This window comes from Chanos chanos, chromosome 9 (genome assembly GCF_902362185.1).
Source record: "Chanos chanos chromosome 9, fChaCha1.1, whole genome shotgun sequence".
Classification (NCBI taxonomy): Eukaryota; Metazoa; Chordata; class Actinopteri; order Gonorynchiformes; family Chanidae; genus Chanos; species Chanos chanos.
The window spans coordinates 25,119,484-25,143,070 of NC_044503.1; the positions used below are offsets into that span (position 1 = coordinate 25,119,484).

Consider the following 23,587-nt stretch of genomic DNA (forward strand, 5'->3'; position numbering starts at 1 on the left):
CTGCCATGTGTCAGCTCACCCTGTCCTAGAACATAGCCATGTATTCATGCTTAGAGATCTATGAATTATTCATAATTATGATTTGCACATTCATCAGGTTGGAACTTTATGTCCTGCTATTGGATAGACACCACCAAACTCCTCCCTCTGAGCTGCTGATTATGCATATTCATCTCACTGAGTGTTTTCTGTTTTGCTATTGGACATACAGTGGCGGGCCCCTCCCACAACAGCCACTGAGCACCTGTTAAAGAGCAGGTTTCTTGAGGATTTCATGCACAAGCCTCTCTTTCGAAAGTTAGCAGTGATACATGAGCAGACTAGGGGAGCTAATATTTTTCGAGGGGGTTAACACACTCCCCTGCCCTGAATCAGTTGCCAGCCAGCGAGGAAATGCCACTAGTTTGGCAAATAGACACGCACTTGCTCAGACCCACAGAACCAAAAGCCAAGTGGTTTGTTTTTGTCGAGTATTCTTAAAAGTTGTGGAAGGGTCCACTTATTTTGCCTTTTCTCTTTTGTGTCACATTAGTCTGTCAGCTGCTAATGAACGCGCTGCTGTGTCTAGGCCGTCGCACTGACGATTCAAACCTGATCTTTAAGCCTGCTTGTGAGTGAAGTTGTTCTTATCAATTAGCTTAAGAGCCCTGGATAAAGATGAAGTATTCAGAGACAAACAATAAGTGACTGTGTGTTTGAAACCAGCTGAGCTGCTGAAGATTGTAATGGGGTTAGTTTGAGGAACCCCTTACTCTTTTACCCCCCTCACATAAGGCCTCAGTCGTTCTGGCCTGGCTTGGGACAGATCAACTGCTCTCTACTGCTGTAGATAGTGGACAGAGAGTGCCCCCTACTGGCCAATATGAGTTAGTTTTTTTTATCGAGTATGTTAAACTGAATAGTTTTTATTCATTTTAACATAATTTTATGGATGTTCCTTGTTATAACTTTGTGATTTTATAACTATATATCTCAGGTTTGTGGTTCATCTATATTTTTCCTTTCTCTGTTTTTTCCTCCTTTTGTCAAACTTTTTCACTTGAGGCAGTTGAAACTTGAAGAGGACAGGCAAAGTGACTTGTGATTTAGAGCTAAGGAATTGATTTTTTTTTTTTGTGATGTTTAGCTGTACTGAAGAATGTTAGCTGAGCCCAACTATGAAGTATTGAGTGTACACTGGCAACGATTTCTGAAGCTCTGTGTGCGTGTGTGTGTGTCTTTGTGTGTGTTTTTTCAGAGGATGTGCTGAGTAAAGACACAGGGGAATGTGCAATATGCCTAGAGGAACTGGTCCAGGGTGATACGATTGCTCGTCTACCATGTCTCTGCATTTACCACAAAGGGTAAGAATTGCTCACTGAAAACCTCTCAAACCACTGTCTGCATGTTTCCCTCTGTCTGTGTGTCTGTGTCTGTGTGTGCACGTGTGTGCGCGCGTGTGTGTTTGCATGCATGTGTGTGCCCATTTGTTTGTTTGTGTTAGTGAGTGTGAGTGACTATAATGCTCTCTCTCTCTCTCTCTCTCTGCTCTTCTTCACACAGTTGTATTGATGAGTGGTTTGAGGTGAACAGGTCATGTCCAGAGCACCCGTCTGATTAAGGAGCCCCTCCTCCGTTTGGACAGGTAACATCAGTCTGTCCTGAACCGTACTCTACTCTCTGCCTGTATAAGTGGGTATGAATCATTTCATTCACTGGGCTCTGGGCATGTTTGTTAGGTCTTATGTAAGAACCCTCTCGCTGATAAAGGTGGAGCTCTGACTAAAGCAGCGGAAAGTGACTCATGCTGTAAAAACATTTCAGCAGTAAAGCGAAGGAACTGAGATTTTGACTTGATGTTTGCCTGTTGTTTTTTTTCTTGTTGTTGTTGTTGTTGTTGTTGTTGTTTTTTGTTTTTTCTATCCTTTTTGAGGAGGGAATAACTCTCTAACACGTAAACAGGCGTGTTTAAAACGTAATGTCTATCTTCATGGTTGCAGCAGAAACATTGTTGGAGTTTAAATTTATCCTGTCACACAAAGTTCCACTTTCTAGTTCTGTATTTCAGTGCCTGTAGTTATGGTATGGTTGTATTATGTCCCGTTTACATTTTTCTTTCTCTTCTTCCTTTTTTTTGTATTTGCCTTGTTCCAGGTCACCTTTTCCACAATTAAATGTTCTCCTCCTCAAACAGACAGTAATGTGAATTTCACCTTCCTCTACACCTTTCCCATCGCCCGGGAAACACACCTGGACACTGTGACTGTAGCCAGAGGACGGTGACTAAGAACAAGAGGAATTTCAGCTTGTCTCTCTCTCTCTCTCTCCTCACTTCGGTAGCACCTCCCACTTTCTCGCCTTCCCTGCTTCCCTGTTCCTGGTCGTCATGGCGACCCCACCGTGCCAAAACTCTATGAAGCAATCTTCAGGGAAATTTTCTCTCTATGCTGATAGACTTTTTTTTTCCAAACTCGACTCAAATCTCTTCCCACATGGAAATAAAGGAACTTTTTAAGAGCAAATCAATATCAGAGGGTCGCACCACTTCTTGCCTCTACGAGATCATACAATCGTCTCTGTTTATGCGATGCTGTCTCTCTCTCTCTCTCTCTCTCTCTCACTCTCTCTTTATCTCTGTCTCTCTCTCTCTGTGTTGCACAACCGTCCAATCAGGAAACGATTGAGGAGGTCAAACTCCACCACTGTGGATTTATATGTACAAGGTCACTTGACCTTCTCACCACCCGCGGACTTTCTGGCATTTCCATTCATTGGCCATGCCTCTCAGACTGAGCTCTGATTGGCTGAGCCGCAGACTCACTCGCTCAGCACTCCCACCCTCCTGCCTTCTTATTGGACACCAGTCTGTTGTGGCTTCTCACATCTTTTTATCGAGGGACGATGGCTGATTGTACACAAGGACTTTTTTTTTGTGGGGAAGGAATGGAGATGACTGTTCTGATGCTTCCTCCTTGACTGTGTTTAACTGTGCCTTCACTTTTGGATTCCCCCTTGTGGGGGGGTTCTCGACAGCGGGCAGAGCTGTTCCTGGGGACAGGACGGAATGGATCCCCCCCCCCCTCCTCCCTCCAACCCGGACACCCTCATCCCCCCGCCCCGTGCCCGCCGATGCTGCGTCTGGAAATGAAGGGGACAGAGTGGCCCGACTGAATGTAACCCCTGATTCAGTGCAGCCCTGCTTGGTCCTCATAGCCATATTGAGATTAGAAGTGCCCTGCAACCACGCGCCCAACATGAACCCGGCCCCTTTAAGTCACTCTCTCCCCTGCAAGCGTGTCACAACTGTTGCCATAGCAGCAGTGGTAGCTGACCGACCCACACCCCCCAGGGAAAAACCCTTCACCCTTTCCCCAACTGTACACCCTAACCCTGCCTGCCCCACCCAGCCACCCCGGGGTGGAAAATGTCTCCCACACCTGCTGGACTTTTAGCAATATCCGTCGTCGGGGACATGAGGCCGTTCCCGCTGATCCCGAGCGTGTTTAAAGGATCCATCCTAAGGAGGGGGGGATGGGGGCGCTACACATACTGTAACTGAAACTGTCTTTTTCTTTTTTTTTTCCCACAGGGTTCATCGCATCTTTTTTGTTTGTTTGTTTGTATTTGCCATTTTCATAATTCTGATGATTTATGCAAATTGATTTGAATATGATTTGTGCAAATTTCCAGTCATATGAATCATATTTGTTGTTGTTGTTTTTTTTGAAAGAAGTAGAAACACAGGTTCGGGCCTTAAATGAAAATCTAGCTGATACTTCCACACTTCTGTATTGCTTGTTCAGACTTAGGTTCATATGCTTTCATCATACTCTGTCCTCTGTCAAGAAAATGATCCAAATAATCACATTCACTCAACCAACCAACTGATCAATTAGTTAACTGCATAGCATGTTATTTTACTTAGTCATCCAATCCAGTCATGCACAGCAAGTTGAGTTAGAACTATAGGATCTGTAGCATTCTGACTACATCTCACCTTTACTGATAAACAAGGGATGTTCCAAAGGAAGTCTATGGGATGATATCTGTAGGATTCGGCCCAATCATCTTTCTTTTGGGGTAGGGGTGGGGGGGGGGGGTTTGTCAGTCAGATTTGTCAGAAAACATTCATTGAAAGCTAGTGGAATGTTCAACATATCAAAAACTTTGGCTGAACACATTTCAGATTCTTTTCTATGTTCTAAGCATTGGAAAGTACTTGAATAAAAGTGTGTTTTGATTGAATTTGACTTGCTAAGAATACGCTGCTACATATATTACATAAATGATTCATTTCTCTATCCTTTTTTTTTTTGTAAGAGCAAATGTTAAATAACTTTAGAAATATATAAGGAAAAATTAAACAAGGGATATGTTTTGTAGAAAACAATGCTTTTACAATCTCTTTGAGTTTTTTTCAGAAACGTGTCCTTTTTTTTTTCGGCTGAATCATGTAGATAGATCGATTCATTAGTGGGACGTTTGTGAATGATAATGAACCAGTTTTCATATTGAAATTCAACGTTACCAGTCAGTCCGGCACCACCCCGCCAAGTTCTGCCCAGCAGAAAGGTTGTGGTCTAAAAGGTCAGCGGCTGCTGAGAACGAACGAACAGAAATGAAATTCGAGTCGTCTGAACTGTTGTAAGACTAAAGTGCCATCGTGGGTTGTTTTTTCTTTGTTTTTGTTTTTTTTAAATGCTGCTAAACGTGTTTTTGGAGAGGTCACAGTCAGTCGCGTGAAACAGAATCTTCTTTCCCAGCGCTCTGCTTGCGTTAACCTTCAGTTCTTATTAGAATACATCTGAGCTGAAGAGCTCTCTTTTCCCGCCAAAGCTTGTGTGTTTTCCAATTGGCCGGGAAGTGCTCTCCCTGAAAGATCAGGTAAGAAAAAGCACTCAATTTGGGGGGGGGGGGGGGGGGATGGATCATTAGAAAATCGCTGGGCACAGAGACATGTGTAATGGTGTGCAGCTTTATTGCTCGAGAACAATTAGATGGTTTTCCTGGAATACTTTTACTGAAGTTTCCTAGAATACTTTTCCTGAATGGCCTTCCCATACTATCTATCTGGGCTATGATCTGCAAAGTACCTTTCACTAGAAATCAACATTATCATTATTGAATTCATATTTATAACCCATGAACCTTTTTTTCTGGACAGATTATATATGGCAAAAGTTTTCATAATTTTGCTGCTTTGTGCGAAAAGTCTGACTTGAGCAGATCTGAGCCCAAAACTGTCCAACTGAATCAAGTTTTTTTTTTTTATGTTAATTCTTGCTGCACTCAGTGAGGCTTGCTCATCACATGGGGCAATACTTGATGTTCCTACTCAGCAGTAATAAAAAAAAATGTGTCAGTGTATTACTAATAACATATTGGGTAACATTCTGAAATGACAGACTCATTGAATATAAGAAGACTTGCAAGGACACGTCCTACGTTTCCCATGGTACCTCTGTGACAGGCCAATAGGACACACTTAGATGATCATCAACTTTTTTTTTTTTTTTTTTTTTGGTTAAGATCTAGGTAATACAGTATGTTGTAACATTCCATTTATGTAAAGAAATATGTACAGAGATATGAAATTAAAAGAGCAAAATCTTTTGAAGCACAGATATTTCTGTGTCTGTCTTGTGCTGTGTGTGAGTCAAAACATGGCTTTTGAGTGTTACAAGGAAGTAGATGGGTTTTACTGATAAACGATTGCAGAACAAAAAATACACTAATACATAGGAAACATAGCCATAGCGTGTTCAGTGATGAGTGCATGTACCAGCTCACAGCTTTGATTGAAGTAAAATGCAAATTAGGCTAGAACCCGAACCATTCCTGATCTGTCCTGTGATTGGTCCAGCAAGGGTCTGGCCCAAACACACAATAAGCCTCTATTGGCCACACACTTTTCAGTTGCTTGTCCCAGGTGCTATTAACATCAGTTGCTATGTAAATAGAGTATTTTTCACATTTCACAGTCATGCAGTTAATTCATTCATTGTATAACACATTTTAAGACAGTCATACTAAACGTAAACAACTTGGATCATTACTGAAATTCATTTGATTGGACCACTTTGAGTAAGTCCAGCCCATTTAAAAGAGCTATGTCTCGAGGTACTAATCAGTTAGTCTTCACAAGAAATTGAATGTCGTAAAAAATGTTGTTGACTTGATTCTTTATATAGGTCTATAAACTGACTGTTCTGTTAACCATTATTTCATACTGAAGATTAAAACCTGGAAGGTCTAGAATAGATCTTGCCTGAATGCGAATAACAAAGACACAGCAAGAACGGAACAAAGATCATTTCCAGTGTTTGTTAGTGCAGGCCAAGTCAACTAAAACCACAGAATTGGAAAAATATTAATCGTACTGTTAAAACAGTGTTGAACTACAGAGTATGTGTGTGATAGGATAATGCTTTAGGTTTTTTTTTTTTCTTAATGCCGTACGAAACAGTGGAATGTATTTCTGACCAAAGTACGGAAGGCTTGGCTCTTATGCTGACTCAAAAGAAAAAAAAACCTGTCAAACGATGTTATTTCACTTCATAAAGCCTATAAAACCTAAACCTACTGAGATAAAAAAAAAAAGACAAAAAATTAAATGACACCGCTTTGAGAACAGATTTCAAGTGGTGTGGTCAACACTACAGGGACTTGCTTTTGTGTACAGATCCGTATATTTAAAGAACACACGCATCATATACATAGTGTTTGTCCTTGGATACGATCGTCGTCGCTGTCATGTGGCACACCACAGAAGGGTGGTGTATTCAGGAGAAACGAAGCTTGGTTTGTGCCTCAAACAACTTTGCTTCCTCCTCAGAGATTCGGTTTCCTTTCATGCTGTGGATATGATGTGACCAATAAAGAAAAAGGAGGTTAACAGTACCAATTATTGTCAATGATTTAATTCAGAGTACAAAGCAGCGACTGATTGTTAACGCTATGAGATGGATCACTCTCTCTGTCACGACTGTTTGCCATGTGAATGGCTTAACAAGCGGTTAAGGGTAAAAATAGCTAAAAGTAGGTCTTACCAGACTTCTTTCACTGACGAGTTTTGAGACAAGGCTTCGGCCAGAAGCCGAGCTCCGCTTACGGTCATCTGGTTATCAATCAACCTGTGGAAGTTTATAAAGCTTAGTCTATCTTTCCAAGATATCATATACAAACAAAACTGGGGGGTATTTTATAGAATGTCAGCTACAATTTCTCTTTATTCTCACGAAACCATCTACAACCGATGATGAGATCAATAAGAAATGACAGGCTGATGGAGAATAAGGTGTTTAGTTCAAATAGCACATAAACCGCTATCTATTACTATTTCTAGAGCTTTGTTAAGTTGCCAAAAAAATCCAGCACGTAGTCTGTTTGGCTTTGAAGTTGCAGCGGTTGAAAAAAAAAACACACCGCCTCAAACAGAAACTCACACCAAGTTGTAATCAACACCAGGGATTTTTTCTTGCTTTTTCCTCAAATCGTTTTAGGAAATTGGTGCAAGTCTTATTGATCATCACGTGTGTGGTCATATTTGTATTGAAGGCAAATTGTCAGCCAAAGGCACTGAATAAGAATAAAAGAATTTACATGAGGTGTGTGAGTGCAGAGTTGGTCCTGAACGCCTCAGCAAGATCTGCCGCAGCATCATCGGAGATTTCATTCTGAATCAGCCTGAGTAAACAAATACAAGAAAAAAAAAAGAATGAAACGGAGAAACTATGGGTTTGTACATGTGCAGAACTCTTCAAGTTATGTACATATGTGCGCGGATGGGAAAACATATTATAATGAGGAAGTTTTGCTTGGTGACGTGAGCCTGTTTTAAACAAAGGAAATTTCCACAGGCGTATTTCCACTGACCAGCATGTACATATGTTTTAGCTTACATATGTACATATGTTTTAGAAATCCAAAAAGTACATCACTGTGCAACTTTTGGAGGCTGAAATGGAAATAACTTTAAATTTTGTCTTAAAGGTCAAATAGAAAAGCCACCGGTTTCATCTCACCTACTGTGAGAGGAAATGAGAACAAAGTTAGCCATGATTATACATCATATAAGAGGCATGAGAGGAAAAAGGTCTCTTTTTTTAACACGTTTGACGAATTAAATATTGTCCGTTCAGAAATTCAATTCTAGGGCCAATATAGTTTTGAGTTTATTTTAATTTGCTGTGGGAAATGAGCAATTTTATGAAAAATAAAAAAACAAAAAAAAAAAAGTTTTCAGTCAGAAAACCATATGAGGTACTAACAAATTCCAAATTCAGGGTTACAATGAACTTATGTGTCAAAAAGCTTAGAGTTAGACCATGAACACTGATACAGCAAGAAAGAATTTTACTTTCAGTTTATACTTTTACTTTCGGTTTATTTATTTTCAATTTATAAGATGTTTTGAGTCTTTATTAAACGGCTGTAAAACACAAACTACCAGAAGATATGAAGGCTTGAGTTTTCCCTCAGTGCTCTCGCCAAGCTCCTCCCCCCAACAGAAGTGATGCCATTTGCAGACAGGCTAAGGGAAAAAGAGATAAACTTTAGATAAGGTCAGGTCCTGGACAAGTGCGTGCGTGCGTTTGTGGCTGAGTGGGTGGGTGGGTGGGTGGGTTTGGGTATTCCAGTGGAATTCCCTGTTGCTGTCACATTTACCTGGGCTGCATCATAACATAAAAACTGAAGACTGAAGAGGTTGACGAGACTGGATTCGATTAACAGGCTATACGTGACATCACTTAACAAAAACTGAAAGTAAGGGGAGGGAAGGTTTAGAATGCAACCGCACGTTTCAGGGAAATGGCCGACTGAACAATTTCCCCTGAGGTGGTGAAAATCTTCTTCGTTAAGGTGTTTCGGGTTGTGGGATGTGGGCTCTCCACAAAATGTTATCAATATAATAAAAAAAGGTTGTTCCTTTTTTAAAGTACAGGTTCTCTACAATAATAATAATAATAATAATAATAATAATAATAATAATAATAATAATAAAAATAATAATGATAAGGAGTTGTGAGGAGTTCTTCAAAACTATTGTCTTTCCACACATTCAATATGTCCAATATTAAATCAGTCTAAAAGTCTCAGTGTTTACAGTTTGAAATGTATCTGAAACAGACTAAAGTAGCCTGATTGTTTAGACTGTCTAGGCTGCTTTTGCCTTTTTGAAAAGCTGGCAAGAACACACTGTGTTGAGAGTTGGTCCTTCTACCATTGTAATTGAAACGTCACAATGACCCTATTAATCTTAACATTAAGCATCTCACACAGAAGGTCAAGTTTTTCCCCTGAGCAAATATAAGTACACACACATACATAAATACATAAGGCTTACCTAAGGTTGGTCAGGCTTGAGTGATTTTTCAGGGCTTCTGCAAAGGCACTTGCCCCTTCATCGCCCAGGTTGTTCCCCCACATCCTAAAATAAAAAAGAAATTATTTTCATTTCCTCACCGCCTGTTGGTAATTGAAATTAACCTGGAGACAACTGTGCAGCCCATGAGTGTCAAGTTCTTCCTGTTACAATTCAAAAAGACAAGAAAGTAAGAGATAAAACAAAAACAGGTCATAACATTGAGCAGACAAGCTTACCCGACATCAAATATAGATTTGCTCTTCTGGATTGCACTGGCCAAGTATTTCCCACCTACACTCGTGATCTTGTTGCAACCAAGCCTACACAAAGATAAATCCACAAAGTTTTCATTTCATTATAATTTCATCTGAACATTTGAATTTAGAAAGCTACTTTCCCACAGGTTAATGAAAAAAAACAAGAGGCAATGATTCCACTGAAAAGAAAAAAAAAAAAAAACGGCCGACCAACCAGCCAACCTACCGACCAACACGCAGACAGACAGACAGACAGACAGACAGATAGACAGATAGATAGATAGACAGATAGACAGACAGACAGACAGACAGACAGACAGACAGACTATAGAATAGAATATAATAGGCATACTTAACAATCCGTATGGAAGGACATTCTTCAATAATCTGAGCAATTTGTTTGGCTCCGGCATCAGTGATCTGATTCTTGTACAGACTGTGAATGTGATTAAATGAGAGAGAGAGGGTCATTTTTAGAATGTTTACGAACATGGCACAAAATATGAGCCGCGCTCACAGTTTATTCACTCACCCCAAGACCTGAACAACTTTGTGCTTTACAAGTTCCTCTGCCAAGACCTCAACGCCGCTGTCAGTGATCTGGTTCACACACAGCCTGAAAACACAGTTTTCTTTTCATTTGCAATAATCAGCAATACACAAATAAATGAATAAATAAATCAATATATATTCTTCCACATCCCTTGAAAGAGTTCCACCGATGACCCACACACATTGATTCATAATCTCCTTACCTAACAGCTGTCATTTTACTGAAGGAAGGTTTGAGCAGTTTCACACCGTAGTCACTGATGTTGTTATTGTCCATGTCCACGCCTATGCTCTTCTTGTGGTGATGTAGCACAAAGTTGAGAGCACTGCAGTCCGCAGAGAAGACGTTGCAGAAAGCCAGCTTGATGTAATCAGCCGCAATGCCCTTTGCAGTCATCCGGGCTACATCCTCACTGTGCATCTCAAAAATACATCTGAGCATCCAGAGGAAGTTGGGCATCGCATGCACTTTACTGCCCTCTGTGAACGTGGTGTGACGGGGAAGACCCTTGAGATGCGACTTGACGCTGGTGGAAAGATAGGACTTGAGAACTTCACGCTTTTTCTTCAACAAGACAGGGGGTACAAGGTGCTCAAGGAGCCCAGCATTGGTTTTAGAGAGTATGCCACATAGGTAGAGGTTGGTGAATTGAAAATGCTCTTGGTTCTGAAAAGGGTCCTTGCCCTTCGCGAGTGAGGACCTGCCAAAACAAGACATGCAAGGGAAACGGGAAATGTTCCTGTACTCACATTCGGTAAAAAACTTGAGAATCTCGTTCGGGGCGATCTGGTTATCCATCACCAGAGAGAATGCAGCCATGAAGGCCTGGAGGGTAACGTGGAGGAATTCAAAGGTCGCAGAGTTTCCACAGGCATCATACTGACTGACAGGCCTGAGAAAGCCGACCTGAAGATTGTCCTCGCTAAGGCCGCAGGAAGCCACATCCTCCTGGCTGAATACAAAGTTTCCCTTCTCCAAACCTAACAATGCCAGTTTACCAAAACCTCCAAGCAATTTCTCGCCAGTTTTAAATGTCTCGGCAGTGCACTTTGTGCTCCTTTTGAGAAGTCCTGGACGTGCAGTTGTGTGGCTGAGGAAAACCTCTGAGAGCAGGAAGAAGACGCTTGTAAGGGTCACACAAGAGTCTGTCAGCCCAAAGTCATCATATAAGGAGTGGAGATGTTTAAAACTCTTAAAAATAATCCAACAGAACAGAGGGATTGAACAGAGGCCACAGAGGTGAGGGTTGGCATCCAGTTGCAAAGTGACCACTTCGCGGTGCGCTCTCTCTGGAAAGTGCAACGCTGTGTATTTCTGCAGATGATCCGGTGAAAACCCTTTGAGGACCACTTTCTTCCTAATAACTCGGCTCTGGACTTCTGTGCCGGTGCGTGCCGTTAAGATCTTTCGTGAACCTTTGAGTAGTTTCCCGCAGAGAAGATTCATTAAGACTAAGAGCGGATTCGTCCGTTCCTCAGGAGAAACCACCTCAGGCACGCTCTCCAAGTCAAAATCCGCTAGGATTTCATCGTAGCCGTCGAACGTGAAAAGAACAGTCCCTGGGAATCTCAGGATGTAGCTAAACACCTCATTATCAGGGTCCTGGTCTGGGTAACAGTTGTGCTTGAAGATCAGATCTTTGAGAGATATCTCGTCCGTTTGCTTGAAGGCACTGAACATTCGGCACCTGAACTTAAAGAAGAATTTGGCTCCTGTGTTCAGTTCCCTCCTGGACCACAAGTTCTGGATTTTCTGGAGCAGAATGGACTTACCCACCCCAGCATCCCCTGTGACAAAAATGGTCTCAGCCTGTTGGTTGAAGACCCCATGATCTTCAAAGAGCTCCTCCAGACTCTCCAAGTAGCCAAGACTCTCGCCCCGATCGTTCACAAGTTCCATTAGCGTGTCCGTGTAGAGGTCATCCAGACGAGTCTCCTCCCTCTTTGAGTAAGAGGCAATGAACTGAGTGTCTCGACCAAGCTCATGTCTGAGTTTCTCACAGTACTTGCTTACTAAGAGAACACAAGCACAAAGCTGATGTTAGATTAGAATATTGACTATCAATTTAATTTTTGGTCTCCAAGAGATATTTAAAACACACTTTCTCTCTCTTTCATACACACTCACACACACACACACACACACACACACACACACACACAAACTTACTTACTGGGGTCAGTATTTACTACAGGTATTTCACGTATAGAGTCTGGAACATTGTATTGAATGTCTTCAAACCAGGGCCGGAGATCAATATACGCATCATAGGCTTCGTGGAGGATGTGAATGAAATACTGTGAGGCTTCTTCTCCCTTACTCTGGACTAGCTCCAAAATTTTACGCACCTGTGCAAAGACACGATTTCTGCAACTCATCCTACAACAATCCTGCGTAAGCCATCCTTACTAGATAAAAACATGAGTAGCATAATTCATTGTCAGGTTTTGACACTGCACGCTGAGATGTTTTGCGCAAGACGTTATTGTAACAATGTATTCTATTGTGAAACGAGACAAGTTCGGACAAAGTACCTGGTCAGCTTTGGTTGCTGATCGCTGTATAATCTCAACGTCTTCAGTGCAGATGAATCCAGTGGACAGGAGATTATCCAGTATACACTTTGTATTCTTCACCTGCTCCACAAGAAGTTCGCGGTGCAAAGTCAAAAGCTTTAGGGCGGAGACGGAAGCCTCCGTGGCTCCCTGCTCCTTGCCACATCCCATCTTCATGCCCTCTGAGCGCTACTCGTCTTCTCCAGGGGTGGGGAGACAATTAACTGTCTTTTAAATAAAATAAAATAAAACCATTTTATTCTGTGTTATAGCGTATGACGCAAAATGTAGACAATGATGTTTAACCAGTGTACGTTAAAAAAAATTTCTCCTATTTTTCTCACGCGAACAATTACATTATGCTTTACAATAAAACTTTGTCGCTAAAAACAGACATAAACCCTGGTGCTGCCTACCTTTACACGCTGCATATTGTGAAATAGGCGACTCCCAAATGTTCGTCTCAGGGTCTAAAATCCTCCATAAAAAAGTCGTTTTGAATTCAAATTCGAAACCACTGATGATGTTATCATTTGAGTAGATTACAGATCTAAATATCGATGCGAACTCAGTGCGTGAGTTCGTATAGCTGATGAAACACCCTAGCGGGCGTGTGACACCAAACGCTGAGACTTGGTTTGTAGGGGAAGTGAAACTGAATTCTCTGACACATGTAATTTGACCTCTGTTTGAACAATTGCTTTGATTGGTCCACTCTTCCTGACATAACCTGCTTCTCTTTCAGGGAACACAGAATAGTGGACGCCTCTAAGATTTGGCCATTTCTGTCTTATGCCCACTTCGTTTACCTTTCAGTTAAGGTAGGGCAAAACAAAAAGTAATTGCTTTTTCTTTAATAAAATCTCTGTTATCCCTTCAGTTCAGTCTTCAAGGGCATAAGACAAGCCCATGATATTGTTTGCAACATTATTGCGTTCACGCGGCTTGTTTTGATGTCCAGACCAGCTTGCCTATATCATGAATTAAACCAATTTCTGTAAGGGCTGACTTCATAATGCTTTCTCCTAACCTAAGGTGGCACACAAAATGCGAATGTGTGTGCACGCGCGTGCTTTCCACAATGTGTGAGCGTACGTTTAAAGAGCACTTGAAACAAAAAACAATTCTTCATATGTGGCACAACACCCACAGATAACACTTTTAGTGTCGCACACCTGCGTAATAAGTTTTTTTTTTTTTTATGTTGCAAAGGCGTACAAGGTGTAGATTGTTTGACTCATTTTCTGGTCTAAACCAAAGAACTAAAATCCCCCTCTCAACCCGAAAATATTTTTAATACGCCTACCTATTTAATCCACGCTGATTCTGTATTGCAATTAGTAGGCTACATTGTCCCATTACGCTAGACCTAGCTGGGCCAATTCTGCTTACGTCCTTGAAGACGAAGCGAGTAATCAAGAATGCTTTGAGGCAACTGTATATTGGGACTTCTGGGCAATGTCTTGGAAAGAATTCAAGCAAAGAACCACAGCTCAGAACCTTTATTTCAGAATCTCAGCCCTGACTATCCAGACATTAATTCAAATCTCACTGTAGCCTGTTCTAAGCAATACACACAACAGACATCTGATTTGCCTGCAAACAAACGTGAGACTAACCACGATTTAGAGGACTTCAACTTTTATGATTTCGCAAAGATTGATCACTGATTATCCCTTTTACCGTCCTGTCCGCTTAGAGGTTTGCACAGAATTCAATCCCTTCACGTCACCAAAGCAATCAAGTCACCTTCGCAAATCGACAGCGGTTTATATAAAGGGACAAATGCGAATTTATTACTGCTTCCAGAAATCGTGAACAAAAGGGACGGAGTAGTCTATGCGTAGCTGTGCCAAAACTGTGTAGATTAACGGATTTCCTTTTTAAAAGAACAAAATTAACTTGTAAAAGCAAGCGTCAACAACTACCACAGGAGGGAGACAAAACGCTTTGCAGTAAATATTGGATTGAACTATTGACATGTAGGTCCGGGTACGTTTTGGCCTTTACGATTTTCGATTCGCAGCTGCAAAATGGAGAACGACTCGTTATTCCGTTTTTGACCTGCTAAGTATAATTGAAAATTCGGAAACAACCAGTTATCCGATTTCCCTTTTGATACAGACTACTGTTAAACGGGATGCAATCCGATGTCCTATTTCAGTTCATAACATTCACAATGTAAAACAAACAAACAAACTCATTTGCACGCCGGAGAGCTGTCTTAACTCTTGATTCCCGGAAGTAAAATAGGCTAATGCAAGTGTAGATGGCAGTAGTAGGTCAGTTACATCGGACGAAGCTTTTGTTTACCCTTTCCCAGTGTTGTACGTCAAATCAAATATCAAATGATTGGCCGTTTCCCATTGTCCACTTTATTTTTACGAAAAGGGGAACGAAAGTCCAACATATACACGGACCCTAGTAGGCCTAACACTGATGCGCATTTGTGGAATAATAAAGAACATTCTTTAATATATGTGTAATACCTGTGAAAAAGGCAGTAATCATGTAGTCACCATGTAACAATCAACAGAACTCTAGAGTATCTACAAACTGTAGTCGCCTTGGTGGTGACAAATACCGGTGGCAAGATCAAGGAACTTTTTTATTATTATTATTTACTGTACACTTTACTTCAACTGAAGTCATTTGAGTCCTCCCCTTTGCTTGTAAGTACTTTATTGGCCACGTCTGGTTAAATTCTGGTTCTTGTCTTGAGAAGCTGCTTGGAATCATGTACCCTCTTTGGCATTCAATACACATCGTGTTTTAAGTTGCGATTCAGTACACACACACACACACACACACACACACACACACACACAAATATTGACATAGAACACACCAAGAGATTTTATTTTTCTACCTTCAGCGTACGATTTAAGACTGTTCGGAAAATTCTCTAGCCAGAGGAAGACAAAATGACCTTACCTAAGTCAAGGTCAATTCCACTATGACATATAATGCGTACTTGGGAAAACTTGCGTGTTTGAATCGACTTTGTGATAAAAAACCATTCTTTAAAATCGGTAACAATTAGCAATAACAGGAATTTCTTTCGGTGGCTAACTGGCGACTATGCATCAGACAGGAGCTTCGTTCGCTCCTTAGCTTTCTTCAAAGCGCGCTCCACTTCCTCCATCACTGGCAGCGGACCCTCATATTTGTTGGTCTCAATGGCTTTAAGCTTCTCCTGGTAGTCCTTGGGTAAACCATTCTGCTCAGCCCCCATCACTATCACCTAGGATACACAAGAACACCGAACCTCAGCGAATATGTCGTTAAATCGAATCAAACGTAATTCGAATAGTCTACACCGATAACTTTAGTGTAGATGAGTGGCTTTAGGGTTCCGAGGGTTCGATTCAATATACATTGTTCAAGAATTCAAACAAAGAGGACAACAGTTAGAATGCATGACCATATACACGCATTTGACCATATAGTTTACACGGAACATGTACACAACAACAGGACAATGTGTTTCCCTTCATAGTGTGACACATGACGAAGCACAAAGCTTCAAACACAAAGCCACAGCTTTTCTCCCCCCCCCCCCCCCCCCCCCCCCCCCCCCCCCCCAGTTGCCACAATTATTTCAAGCTTTTAAACAAAATAAACAGGTATTCAAAAGGAAGCTCCCAGAAGTTGTTAATTTCCACAGACCAACAGGGAGCAAGGAATGTGTTTGAATTAACTTCATCTGCTTGCAAATAAACATTTTCTCCAAATAAAGACACTAAAAGCCCTTTAGCTATCTTTAAAAAAAATCAGAATATGATATCAAAATGCCTGTTCCAGATGCTTCATCATAGAGGGCTGGTATGGCTAGAGGACAGGACAGAGTAACCTCTCCGGGCAGTGACCTAGTTGTTGCTGTACGTGCCCCATTGTATTTTCCATACAAAAGGGGAGCTGAGGCAAACGCCAGAAAATACATCACAGCACTGGCCAACGCCAGCAGTGTAAGTGAGAAACTAGGATCTATTCAAAGGAACTTCAAAACAATCAATGTAGAGAACTATGCTATTTCCTTTTCCCCCCCTCTAACTTACAACCCTTACTGAATTCCTAAATGTCTTGCTTTTCTTTCTCTATTAAATAATAAATGGATTTGAGTTGAGTTGAGTTGAGTTGAAGGACATAAAAATCCTGAGGATTATCAACTTTGAGAGACAATCAATTGTAACAGTTAACAATACTGCGTATTTTTAGTTTGTATTATGTGTTAAAGCGTATTAAGGAAACACGGCAGTGCGTAATTAAAGACAGCTCTGACAGGAGAGCACATGATACCTGGTAAACCTGGTCATGGGTAGTACTGAAACCTGCTTTATTTGAACAGAAGAACGAGCTTATACCTTCAGGTACTGTGGAGATGGCGGAGCGTAGACGCAACTGTTCATGATGTAGGTCCGACAGCTTAGCTCCTGGCCACGGGTCCAGACCGACACCCCCACGGGGCTGTACGCCCCCAACTTCACATTCTCTTGTCTGCCGACGTGCACAAAAGACACATCCATAAGACACAAGGGCTCAATCAACAACTAAAACAACGGCTATAAAAAGCCGTCTTAATCTCAGACACAATTAACAAAAGCTTGGCTTTGGGTTCATCACCTAATTATGATGATAACAATCGTAAGTCTCATTTAGTTTCAGCTGAAGACCCATTTCCTCCTCATACTAAGTTCTGGAACTAATGTTGTCAATAATAATGTGTATCATTACTATCCATCAACATACCTGTCCAGAGACTCAAGGTCAGACATGTTTAGCCTCCAGACCACCCCCCACACCTCGTCCCCCGGGCTGGGTTCAATAGTGGCCACGCCCCCATGCCAGCGGTCACTCGCAAGCCCCTTGTGGTTCCCAAACACCAGCTTATAGTCCTGGAAGAGAGAAAATCGCCGTCATTAAAGAAAGCAAAATTGCAAGATTCTAGAAACATTAACAGAAATGGATGACAGTGGGGAAAATGTGGTAATAACATAAGATGACACAAAATGTGTGCGTGTGTGCGTGTGTGTGCGTGCTCTGAGGATATCTGGTACCTTAAGTCTGGCCACACAGTGAACTGTTGCTGAGGGATTCTTCAGCTGTAGTCTCTCTTTCAGTAGGTTACTTCCATAAGCAAAGTACAAGAAGGTGGTTTGATTGTCCATGTTTTCAGAGGCCTCTGAGGAGAGAGAGGGAGGGAGGAGGAGGAGTGGGAGAAGGAGGAGGAAGAGGGACAGGGTAAGGAGGTGGAAGAGGAATCCAAGGAACTGATGGCGGTGATGTAGTTTGAGGTACAGAGCAGTTAGCTTGACAGTTAGAGTTCCCAATGCTGAATCAACACAGGTGAGAGGGACAAGAGCTCTGGCATCACACAAGTGGAAAAACTATTCCTCTCTCTCTTTTATAGCTCACCATGCGCTATTATCATGCTAATCTATTGTGTCCAGTCCTGCCTGTAACGCCACATGATCTGATGGCTCTCAGACTGGAATGTCCATTGAAAACAATTCTCGTGCTTTTTAGTTGCTCCCTCTTGTGGTCACAGTATGCCGTTGCAAGCCGCTGACAAAACAATATCTGAAACCTTCAGCAGGATTGAACAGCTAGTCTCACGGTTAAGCAGTGGTTTAGTGATTCTAATACACCATCATGAACCGTGTGACTATGTGACAGCAAATGTGAACATATCCAAATAATGTGGGTAAATCTGTCACTTTTTCCCCCTGAATTTCATTACAGAATCAGCATGTGGACATTACATGGCAAAAATTAAACAGTGTTAATTTCAAAATAAACAAAATAATCATCAGATTAATTTTTAGTAAAGTTGTGTGTGCGCGTGTGTGCGTGTGTTCTTTATTCAGCAATCTTCAGCACAGTGAAAACACAGTCTCTTTGGCCCGTTTACCTCTCTGCACTTCCTTTGAACCCTGTCTTTACTCTGAAATTACGGTTACGGTTAAAGGTTTGGGTAAGGGGCGGGCTTACTACATCCTTTGTCGTTACATAAAGTAAACATTGCTGTGTAAGTATAGACAGTCACCACTAGGGGGGGATCATTACACGCTTTTCCGCACACCTGCAACAAAAAATTTCCACTTCGTATTAGTCATCAATTCATAATATCTCTTCGTCATATCACCTATGATGAAGATTTCGGCGATGCATTAACCATTCACCCAAACAAAGTAATCTCCCCTTCTGTCACATTCCTTTCTCCCAAAGTAAAAGATAAAAGTCATCATTGTCACCTCTCATTCTGCAATCTCCATCCACAAGCTCCTGGGTCAGCTCTGGAATATACACGAGTCATTTTAATGTTTTTTTTGTTTGTTTGGGTTTTTTTTTTTGGGGGGGGGGGGGGGGGGGGGGTTACATCACCAAGGAATTTTGTTCAAATGCTACATAAAACTCCTTCTTCTTAAGTATGTTAACACTATTACTGTATGTGCTGTATGTGTTACTATCCCTGTAAACAGGTTCACTCAGGCCCCCTATGTTGCCAGTTCTGCCTAACGGGGCTTACAATGCACTCTCTACGACTGGACTATGACACATACAGACACTCACACACGCCCACACACATTTTCTGATGAACTCACCCACCCAGAGCCAATGATTAATCTCTCTTGGACACATTTTGCTTTCATATCTAGTACAGCTAACCTGCTTTGGACCCCAGTGGACCCAAACTGGACTCACGTTTTCTGCATAATCAAGACATATTGAATAAGATACAATTATTGATCAGTAAAATTGTACCGTGTGCAAATCACTGGCCATCTTTTAGTTATTTTCTTTATAAAATTACAAACATCAAAGGAATATAAATCAGTATGTAATTTAAAAAAAACATAAATAAATAAAAACACAGAAACGTTGTTGTTGTTGTTTTCTTCCGGTGGCATCGGCGCCCACAATACCCACAGTTGCCTGTGGGTTAACCACAGGGAATGGAACGAGGGCCTTTGTGGGTTTTGTGTTTTCTTACCGTAGACCATTCTACGTCAGCTTGCTGTAGATCATAAATATGCCCATGCATTGCTAGCATCGACATGTCTGCACTGAGTACTGTTGGTAATGGTATCTTGCGCAAATGATGACATGGATAGATGGATGGATTGATGTCATAGCTAAGGGACCGCACCAAAGGTAGCCTGTGTAATCGTGTTATGCCTAATGGACTAAATCACCGTCCGTATGGAGAAACTAGCCTTTTATGCACCTCAACTAGATATTGAGCTACGCCTCGGTGATTAAGTCGAACAAGTCTATTCATGCTCATTTAAATGTATGACATACTGGGTGATTCAGATAACTGTACGTCGGGGTCATTTAGTCGCATCAGTACAACGGTGAGGTCACATCTTACGCAACTTTACACTCTATCAAGTGAAATCGGATCTCCGTTTTTAACTTGGAGCCAGTTTGTTCATGGTGGGATTGTCAGCTGTACTTGGCCTTTGTGGAACAAGCTGACAAATTATTTAACGTATTATTCCGACTAGCGAAAGACAAATGATGGAATGGTTAAGCTTTGGCCAACTCGCATTCCGTCCTTTTTGTGCTGCTCTCAAACGGAATAACGGTTTTGCATTCGCACGAGGGTGTGGCATCTGAATTCCGTCTGGCACTTGGAATTTGACTAACCCACCAGATTTTCTTGTAGACAGTGAGAAAGTCGTGGACTATCAAGACAATACCACGACAAACGGCCTTAATGCATAGTTCAGTCTCTATGTTCCACGAGAAAGAACAATCCTGTTTGTGTTGACATTGCAGTAACTTTCACCATTGTCACCTACACTGACAGAGAGACGCTCTTGAACATGCAAATAGAACAGAGGACTGCTGTTCACACAGTTGACTGTTTAATTGTGACACAAAGACATAAATCTAAAAATGAGCACATCGTTGTTCTTTACTGTGACATTCTGTGTTGTGTAGGGGACGCGAACAACTATCCAACGTAAGCCACACAAAACAACACTTGCCATTCTATTTATACTCGAGGTTGTATGAGGTAAGCATTTGTGTCAAATTCTCGAGATGTAACAAGCAGTTCGCTATCCACAATAGTGTGTCCGCTCCTGAACTGGTCATCGAAATCTCCTCGGAAACCTGTCTGGAATATGAAGAGTAGCCTGCTTCACTCCAAAAAGACAGACAGAAAGAAAAAAACAGGAAAATATAAAGGATATGACGAGCGAGAGTGTTTCCGTTGTTCGAATTCTTACTCAATCCCGTTTTCATTCTCTCTGAAAAGACTATTCCTCAGTTTACACACAAACAAAAAAGATTACTCTGTAATATTACTGACGAAACCGACGTTTGTGTGATACACGTCCTTAACTGTGAACGCTTTCCTTTGTTGTTTGCTAAAGAATGACGATAGATTTCAGAGACGCCAAATTTTTTAATAAAAACAGATTTCAATCGATTTCAAAACGCACAAACTTAACACGCTATGTGCATGTGTGTGAACTTCATCTCTGTCTTTCACGTACACCACGTTAACAAAAGTCGAACACGACAGCTCCTTTGTTGATGGATGAAAAGATCGCTCCCTCATTCTTAATCCATATTACATAAGTAATTTACAGTTGTATCAGTGTATGGCACTAATAAACCATCGTCGAAAAAAGTGGAGCAGGGGTGAGATTCTATAAACGGTCACCAGAAAACTATCTTGGGTGACCAACTGCTGCCTGACTATGAACGCATGTGCTTCTGCAGCTGAGAGTGGAAAAAACCCAAACAGTGAGCAAGCCACCACAGTCCACACCAGTACCGTATAAGAGCATCACTTCCACATCTCTTTGTCAGAGAGCTTCGCTCTGTCGGCAAGGCAATCATCTCGGCACACACTTACCTAGAGAGTCCATAACAGACAGTAATTTAATAGTCAGGGACAATAGAAAAGGACACTTTGATCGCACGCCAGAGAAAATTATTCTTCTGAAGAGTGATTGCTGAAAACAAATTCTCACCGGCTTATTAAGGTAAGGCAATATTAAACAATCGTGAAACTTGTTTCGGTCGAGGGAACATATGTCGTTGTTGTAAAAAAAACCCCAATTGTGACCGTTTTGGCTTAAAGCAGAAAATTATTTCAGAAAACTTAATCTCGGTTATAGGCTACCCCATTGATGGAATTTTACTAGGACCTTTAGATGCGCGGGGGTGTGTGTGCGCGCACGTGAAAGCCCACTTGTCTCATGCTATAGGAGGAAGAATTGCCCAAAAGCTGATGAACCTCGCAATCAGAATTGACCAATAGCTGATGCTCTTTGCGTTCGCTTAGCTGTACATGAAACCTTAACCATATGAAATATTGTACTTGGAATGAAACTGCATGTGTAAATGAAATCGAATTGATAGGAGGTGGAAATGGGGTGGGGAATTTAGAAGAATCGGAAATCGTACGTTAAAAGGGCTGAAGTCAATTATTTATTCTTTACGCCACGTAGACTACGCTTTCATTTGGATGAAATGTATTCATAAAAATATGATTTTCCCTTTATGTTGTTTTTCTCTAGTTACGTATTGTTCTACGCAATCATCCCACAGACGGAACCAAGGGTTCACATTGCTTAACTGGTAGGTTCTATTTTTAAAAAGAAAGAAAGAAAGAAAGAAAGAACTTGTTATTTGTGGCAAGGTACGACTTGAATGTGGATTGTGCAGAAGTATGTATTAGAAAACGTGCAGTGAGAGAAACGGACGCTATTAGATGTCTGACTGATGGCTATGCAGAGTGATTTCCTAATATCTGCTTTTTGTGTTTGTACGGGAGGCATAAAACGGAAAGCAATCATACACGTGCACACGCACTACACTGTCACTGTGTATGCAATAGAATAGCGCATACACTGTGTCATTATAGCATTACTGACTGGGGCTTTGACCGTGTACCTTTATATACTTACTGTTCTATGTACCTCCTCTTGCCTTCCAACATGTTTCATATCTGCTCTTCTTCATGTAGGTTTCTTCACCTGGGTCTAACTCTCACACGCGCCTTTTAACTGTCGTTCAGTGTGTGCTAACTCTTACAGTTTACAAGGTGTAAGGTTTACTAGTTGATTTGAAAGCTTGAAAATTGTTAACTGTTTGACTTGAACAGTGTGTAGGTGCTAGTTCAAATAGTAACTATCACTTTTCTAATACTTAATTTTTTTTTTAGCTTTTTTGACATCCCCTTCCCCAAACGTGCGCATACCATCTCCTTCATCCCAATCACTGATTCACTGTTTTTTTCTTTTTCTTTTTCTTTTTTTTTTTTTTTAACTGTCCTTCCTTACAGGATCAAACCCAAATGACAACCAATTAGTCAAGAGGCAGATATGAAATAATGAGTAGTCATCATATGATAGTTTGCCATTTAGCCACAAGGGGATTTGATATCACATTTCATAATTAGACTTTTTCTTGAGTAATACACATAGAAACCCTAATACTCATATCAGCACATCATATAACATACTAGAACTGATCATTACAGCAGAGAACATCTGACAAATATTTGTTTTTTTTGTTGTTTTTTTTAAAAAAGAACATTTTAAAGACTTACCTAAGAGAGGTAGAAGAATCAGGCCAAGAGCTAGCAGCATGGTGCCCACACTGCAGTTCTTACCAAAAGACATTGTCTTTGTCTCAGGATTATGCTTCACCTGAGTCGGCTGAAGAAGGGGGAGAAGGGAATTCATATGGACCGGGGGGCGGATCCCGTTCCTCCAGTTGGGTCTCTTCGGCTCCCCAAGGGGTAAAACTATCTGCCTATCCAAATCCTGGGTCATTGAATAGTAACCCTGTATGGGAAAGTTGGAGTCTCCTTATGAACAGTTGCTAGGTTGCTAAGAGACAACAAACT

At 41.3% G+C, this 23,587-nt stretch overlaps 3 protein-coding genes across 4 annotated transcripts in view; 1 reads left to right on the top strand and 2 right to left on the bottom strand.

Annotated features, from left to right (window-relative positions):
- Positions 1-3,061, top strand: part of znrf2b (zinc and ring finger 2b) — a 63,371-nt gene extending 60,310 nt beyond the window's left edge. The window contains exons 3-5 of one of the 2 annotated variants that reach the window (XM_030783794.1): positions 1,238-1,343; positions 1,543-1,624; positions 2,134-3,061. In XM_030783794.1, coding sequence (XP_030639654.1) covers positions 1,238-1,343; positions 1,543-1,600 — 164 coding nt within the window. In that variant the 3' untranslated portion in view covers positions 1,601-1,624; positions 2,134-3,061. Of the gene's footprint in view, positions 1-1,237; positions 1,344-1,542; positions 1,745-2,133 lie in introns of those variants that run through there. The other variant, XM_030783793.1, reaches the window with a different exon arrangement.
- Positions 3,062-6,761: 3,700 nt separating this feature from the next.
- Positions 6,762-12,882, bottom strand: nod1 (nucleotide-binding oligomerization domain containing 1). The gene is made up of 11 exons (XM_030785322.1): positions 12,691-12,882; positions 12,330-12,504; positions 10,359-12,168; positions 10,136-10,219; positions 9,956-10,039; positions 9,583-9,666; positions 9,326-9,409; positions 8,429-8,512; positions 7,582-7,665; positions 7,029-7,112; positions 6,762-6,834 (listed from the first exon to the last, which is right to left on the bottom strand). Exons 1-11 carry the CDS (start codon positions 12,880-12,882, stop codon positions 6,762-6,764), a joined length of 2,838 nt encoding a protein of 945 aa, XP_030641182.1.
- A 2,908-nt stretch (positions 12,883-15,790) lies between these two features.
- On the bottom strand, positions 15,791-23,345 carry ggctb (gamma-glutamylcyclotransferase b). Its single transcript, XM_030785011.1, has 5 exons — positions 23,288-23,345; positions 17,769-17,893; positions 17,461-17,606; positions 17,076-17,208; positions 15,791-15,955 (listed from the first exon to the last, which is right to left on the bottom strand). Exons 1-5 carry the CDS (start codon positions 23,325-23,327, stop codon positions 15,791-15,793), a joined length of 609 nt encoding a protein of 202 aa, XP_030640871.1. The 5' UTR covers positions 23,328-23,345.
- Between the last annotated feature and the right edge of the window lie 242 nt (positions 23,346-23,587).

Excerpts from the sequence above, each read along its gene's own strand:
- nod1 (XM_030785322.1), bottom strand. The coding sequence starts at position 12,882 with ATGGGATGTGGCAAGGAGCAGGGAGCCACGGAGGCTTCCGTCTCCGCC. Across the intron at positions 10,220-10,358 it reads AGTAAAATGACAGCTGTTAG|GCTGTGTGTGAACCAGATCA; the intron begins GTAAGGAGATTA and ends CTGTGTTTTCAG. Across the intron at positions 8,513-9,325 it reads TCAAGCCTGACCAACCTTAG|CCTGTCTGCAAATGGCATCA; the intron begins GTAAGCCTTATG and ends TTTTTCCCTTAG.
- ggctb (XM_030785011.1), bottom strand. The coding sequence starts at position 23,327 with ATGCTGCTAGCTCTTGGCCTGATTCTTCTACCTCTCTTAG. Across the intron at positions 17,894-23,287 it reads GATTCTTCTACCTCTCTTAG|AGGCCTCTGAAAACATGGAC; the intron begins GTAAGTCTTTAA and ends CTCTCTCCTCAG. Across the intron at positions 17,209-17,460 it reads GACCTTGAGTCTCTGGACAG|ACAAGAGAATGTGAAGTTGG; the intron begins GTATGTTGATGG and ends GCACGTCGGCAG.